Here is a 6,008-nt window from a genome sequence, read left to right on the forward strand (position 1 = left end):
CACAGCCACATCAGGAGAAAAACAACAGTGAAGGGACAGGTAATGAAACTGATGATAAGGGCAGGCAGATTCACTGCAATCGACAAGGAAGTGTGCAAAGAACTCAATAAGAAATTCCAGGAGGTCTTCACAGTAGAGCAAGGGGAAGTCCCAGAAATAGGAGCGAGAATATCTAACCAATCAGCGCTAGTTGAGTTTGTGATTAGCAGTGGGAAGGTGCGGAAGCATCTGCTAAAGTTGGAAGTGACAAAGGGTATAGACCTGGATGGAATCTCAGCTTGGATACTGAAGGAAGGAGCAGGACCTCTGTGCCAGCCACTCACCATGGCGTATAACAAATTACTGGTGAACTGCCAAGAAATTGGAAGACAACTAATGTAGTCCCAATATTCAAGAAGGGTGACAGACAGGAGGCACTGAACAACGGGCCAGTGTTCCTAACTTTCGTGCCATGCATGGTGACGGAGAAGAGTGTGCGAAAAAAGCTAATGGAACATTTGGACTGGAAGAACTTTGTATCACAAAATCAGCATGAGTTCAGTGATGGTAAATCATGCCTCAGATGATTGATTGATTTCTACGACCAGGCAAAAAAATCAGGCAAGAAAGAGAGGGCTGAGGAGACTGCATATTTTTGGATTGCCAGAAAGCCTTTGCCACATTACCACATAAGAGACTAGTGTACAAACTGGAGAAGCAGGCAGAAGTGAAAGGGAAGGTACTCCACAGGATAAGAGAGTACCTAAGCAACAGAAGACAGCGAGTCACTATGAGGGGTGAGGTCTCGGAGTAGCGAAACATCACCAGTGGAGTCCGCAGGGATCAGGGTTCCTCAGGCTGACGGGGCCAAGGCTGACGAGGCCAGGGCTGACGGGGCCAAGGCTGACGGGACCAGGGCTGACAGTGCCAGGGCTGACGGGGCCAAGGCTGACGGGGCCATGGCTGACGGGACCAGGGCTGACAGTGCCAGGGCTGACGGGGCCAAGGCTGACGGGGCCATGGCTGACGGGACCAGGGCTGACGGTGCCAGGGCTGACGGGGCCAAGGCTGACGAGGCCAGGGCTGACGGTGCCAGGGCTGACGTGACCAGGGCTGACGTGACCAGGGCTGACGGGGCCAGGGCTGACGTGACCAGGGCTGACGGTGCCAGGGATGACGGAACCAGGGCTGACGGTACCAGGGCTGACGTGACCAGGGCTGACGGTACCAGGGCTGACGTGACCAGGGCTGACGTGACCAGGGCTGACGGTGCCAGGGCTGACGGTGCCAGGGCTGACGGTACCAGGGCTGACGGTACCAGGGCTGACGTGACCAGGGCTGACGTGACCAGGGCTGACGGGGCCAGGGCTGACGGTACCAGGGCTGACGTGACCAGGGCTGACGGTACCAGGGCTGACGTGACCAGGGCTGACGGGGCCAGGGCTGACGTGACCAGGGCTGACGGTGCCAGGGATGACGGAACCAGGGCTGACGGCGCCAGGGCTGACGTGACCAGGGCTGACGGGGCCAGGGTTAACGGCGCCAGGGCTGATGGGGCCAGGGTTAACGGTGCCAGGGCTGACGGCGCCAGGGTTAACGGTGCCAGGGCTGACGGCGCCAGGGCTGACGGTGCCAGGGCTGACGGTGCCAGGGCTGACGGTGCCAGGGCTGACGGTGCCAGTGCTGACGGTGCCAGGGCTGACGGCGCCAGGGCTGACGGCGCCAGGGCTGATGGAGCCAGGGCTGATGGCGCCAGGGCTGATGGGGCCAGGGCTGACGGTGCCAGGGCTGACGGTGCCAGGGCTGACGGTGCCAGGGATGACGGTGCCAGGGCTGACGGCGCCAGGGCTGATGGAGCCAGGGCTGACGGTGCCAGGGCTGACGGTGCCAGGGCTGATGGAGCCAGGGCTGACGGTGCCAGGGCTGACGGTGCCAGGGCTGACGGTGCCAGGGCTGACGGTGCCACGGCTGACGGGGCCACGGCTGACGGGGTTAGCCTGTTAGCACCAATTATGTCAGAAAATTATAAAGAGGCAATTAGAAGTAGAACTCCTATAACCAAACCATCCCATGTTATAGAGTTCTGCACATCTTCAGCACTCTACATCAAGAGTTTCTGCGGATCTCGGCTCAATATCACTCCGAACTCACAGATCTTATCTTGAGGTTATCTTGAAATGGTTTCGGGGCTTTAGTGTCCCCGTGGCCCGGTCCTCGACCAGGCCTCCACCCCCAGGAAGCAGCCCGTGACAGCTGACTAACTCCCTGGTACCTATTTACTGCTAGGTAACAGGGGCATCAGGGTGAAAGAAACTCTGCCCATTGTTTCTCGCCTGCGACCGGGATCGAACCCGGAACCACAGAATCATGAGTCCAGTGTTCTGTCCGCTCAGCCGCCGGCAGATCATGTAACATCGATCTGACTTCAATTGGACTCCAAATATCTAGCAATAAAGATTAAGACAGGCAAAGATAGCAATCTAACATTTATTTTAAATTATCTTTCATTTTAAAATTACATCTGTTTTCGGCCTTATGGACAAACGGCAGATTCAGACGTAATTTTTAAGAGGACAGATTAATCAATCAGATCTCAATAGCTTCAGAAATCTGGACACCCGTTGATTGATTGTTGAGAGGCGGGACCAAACAGCCGAAGCTCAACCCCCGAAAGCACAACTAGACAAGTACAGCTAGGTGAGTACACTTTAACACAAGCACCCGTGTTGACAGATTCGCAAATATACATGCGTAAACAAATTATTGTTGGTAAAAAAATGCTTTTAATTGTCTGCAGTTGGGTAAATTCCTTAAATAAACAAAATACAAAATAATCATGAATAGAAGCTGGTAATTCTCACAAGGCAACTCAGTGGTAATGTTATTACGCTGAGCTAATTACAATTGAGCCAGAGCCCAAAACTAATTAAGCAAATAATTTAACGGAGATAATCAGCTTCCTCCACACTCTCATACTCACTCTACACAACATTGAATAAATTCATTAGAAAAATATCCCCAAATGCAAACTGTTAATTGACACTTACAGAGAAGCGTCCCGAGGGAGGGTAGTTGGGGTGGCTGTATGTCCCAAGGGAGGGTGGATGGGGTGGTTGTTTGTCCCGAGGGTGGGTGATTGTAGTGGCAGTATGTCCTGAGGGAGAGTGGTTGGGTGTGGCAATATGTCCCGAGGGAGGGTGGTTGGGGTGGCAGTATGACCCGAGGGAGGTGGTTTTGGGTTGCTTTATGTCCCGAGGGTGGGTGGTTGGGGTGGCTGTATGTCTTGAGGGAGGGTGGATGGGGTGGCTGTATGTCCCAAAGGAGCCCAGCAAACACAAATCATATAGAAAACGTTCGTCTATCTCTTCCCACAGGTGTAGGAATGACTTGCATTGAGAATGGTGCAAGAGAGCCATTGAGAAACTTTTAATCCATAAATCCAAACACATAGGTTTTATAATATATTGTTTTTATACGACTATTTTGTTCCTAATGTATTACAAATAGTTTTTACATGTATAAATATAAAATATATGGTGTTTTTTGTAAAATTCATTAATAAATTGTGAATGATATTTAATGGCTGAATGAAACCGTCAAAATACATTTAGTTATTCTATGACCAGAAAAAAGTAGTTTTCCAAATTTTCTAAAAATCGCTCTTTTTAACACAATTTGACTCCTTATGCATTCCACTAAACACTAATATCATGTTTAAATATATAATTTATGTATTATTCCCTAAAATAATTTATATACATTATAAATGTTGCTGGAAAGTGGTGTGAAAGAATCTGAAAACGTTTCGTTGTTTTACATATTGGAGGAGAGCAAGGAGGAAGAAGGAGGAGGAGGGCGAGGAGGAGGAGGGCAAGGAGAAAGGAGGAGGAGGAGGGCTAGGAGGAAGGAGGAATTAGGAGGAGGAGGGCGGAGAGGAAGGAGGAGGAGGGCGAGGAGGAAGGAGGAGGGCGAAGAGGAAGGAGGAGGAGGGTGAGGAGGAAGGAGGAGGAGGAGGGTGAGGAGGAAGGAGGAGGGCGAGGAGGAGGAGGAGGGTGAGGAGGAAGGAGGAGGAGGGCGAGGAGGAAGGAGGAGGGTGAGGAGGAAGAAGGAGGAGGAGGGCGAAGAGGAAGGAGGAGGTGGGCGAGGAGGAAGGAGAGGTGAAATGAGTTGGGCAAGGAGGAAGGAGGAAGAGGGCGAGGAGGAGGAAGGCGAGGAGTAAGGAACAGAATGAGGAGGAGGGCTAGGAGGAAGGAGGATGAGGTAGAGGAGGAAGGAATAGGTCTAGGAGGAAGGAGGAAGAGGGGGGAGGGGGAAGGAGGAGGTGCAAGGAGGAGGACCTCGGGGAGGGGGCAACTAAGTGACGGAGGAGAAGAGGAGGGGGAGAATAGCAGGGGTAGAAGTAGTAGAGGTAAACGGGGGAGGGCAAAGAGGAGGAATGATGGAAGGGGGATGAGTAGGAAGGGGAAGGGGAAGTGGAGGGGGTGAGGGTAGGGGAAAGAAGTAAGAGAATGGGGCAGTAAGGAGGGGGAGGGGTAAGAGAAGAGGGGATGGGGAGGAGGGCGAAAAGAAGGGGTAACAGACGGGGATGAGGAGGAAGGGGAAGAGGAGGGGTAAGAGAAGGGGAAGAGGAGAGGGAGGGATAAAAGAAAGGGGGTAAAAAGAGGGGAGGGGTAAGATAAGGGTGGATGAGGAGGAGGGGAGGATGGAGAAGAGAAGGAGGATGAAAATGAAGAGGAATGGGAAGAGGAGGGGAAAGAAGGGAGGGGGGAAAGAGAAGGGGATGAGAATGAAGGGGAAGAAGAGGGGGGGGGAGAGGAGGGGTAAGAGAAGGGGAAGATGAGGGGGAGGGGTAAGAGAAGGGTGGAGGAGGGGAGGATGGGGAAGACAAGTAGGATGAAAATGAAGAGGAAGGGGAAGAGGAGGGGGAAGAGGGGAGGGGAAAGAAAAGGGGGGATGAGGAAGAATGGGAAGAGGAGGGGGAAGAAGGGAGGAGGTAAGAGAAAGGGAAAGAGAATGGGGTAGGGGTAAGAGAAGGGAAAGGAGGAGGGGGAGGGGTAAGGGAAGGGGGATAATTAGTGGAGAGAGGGTAAGAGAAGGGGGGATGTGAAGGAAGGGAAAGAGGAGGGGAAGGGTAAGAGAAAGGGAATGAGAAGGAGGAAGGGGAAGAGGAGGGGGGAAGAGAGGAAGGTGGGGAGGGAGTGTAACAGGATCTGTGTGACGACTCCTCGGGTGCACACTATAGGCCCACAGAGTTGCCATGACGTGTTAGGGCGCTGGATTAAACAGGCATGTCTTGGTAGATGACTCATAAAATACAGCAAGAAAAATAAAGAGTCAGATAATAATGTTTTACATTATTATCTTATTACCTATTATAATATTATAATAGGAGTAATATATAGGCCACCAAATTTAGACAGAATGGAAGCAAAGCATCTATGGGATGAAATATCTAGAGCATCTAGATCTAACAGTATTTATGTCATGGGTGACTTTAATTTTAGCGGAATAAACTGGTTGAACAAAACAGGGAATAGTGAAGCAGAAGATTTTCTAGAATTAATTGACGATTGCTTTCTTACGCAACACATTAAGGAACCAACACGGGAAAATAATATTTTAGATTTAGTGTTAACTAACAGGGAAACGCAAATTAATGACATCGAAATAGGGAGTGAGCTAGGGAGCAGTGATCACAAAGAAATCAGATTTAGCATAGAATGGAATAGACCAGTAGGAGAAAATTCTGTTAAAGTGCCAGATTTTCGAAAAGCTGATTTTAATAGCCTAAGAAATTTTTTGGGTCAAATTGATTGGAAAGGCTTGGGTATGGGGTGTGGGCCGGTCTTGGAGCGAGACATGAACCCAGCGATAGGTGACTTAAATGGGGATTTCGATGTGGATTCAATATATAACTTATTTAAGAATATTCTAAACAAAGCACAGGAACGTAGTATACCATACAAATTGAATAGATCGTATAATAATGACCCAAAGTGGATAACAAAGAATTTGAAGAAAATTATAGG

General features: G+C 50.3%; 1 protein-coding gene across 1 annotated transcript in view; it reads right to left on the bottom strand.

Annotated features, from left to right (window-relative positions):
- Positions 1-800: 800 nt before the first annotated feature.
- The window catches only part of LOC123752450 (basic proline-rich protein-like), a 6,837-nt gene continuing 1,629 nt past the window's right edge, over positions 801-6,008 (bottom strand). The window contains exon 2 of the mRNA XM_069335181.1: positions 801-1,976. Within this exon, the coding sequence (XP_069191282.1) occupies positions 801-1,976 (1,176 nt within the window). The remainder of the gene's footprint in view (positions 1,977-6,008) is intronic.

The sequence above is a fragment of the Procambarus clarkii genome, chromosome 4, assembly GCF_040958095.1.
Source record: "Procambarus clarkii isolate CNS0578487 chromosome 4, FALCON_Pclarkii_2.0, whole genome shotgun sequence".
Lineage (NCBI taxonomy): Eukaryota > Metazoa > Arthropoda > Malacostraca > Decapoda > Cambaridae > Procambarus > Procambarus clarkii.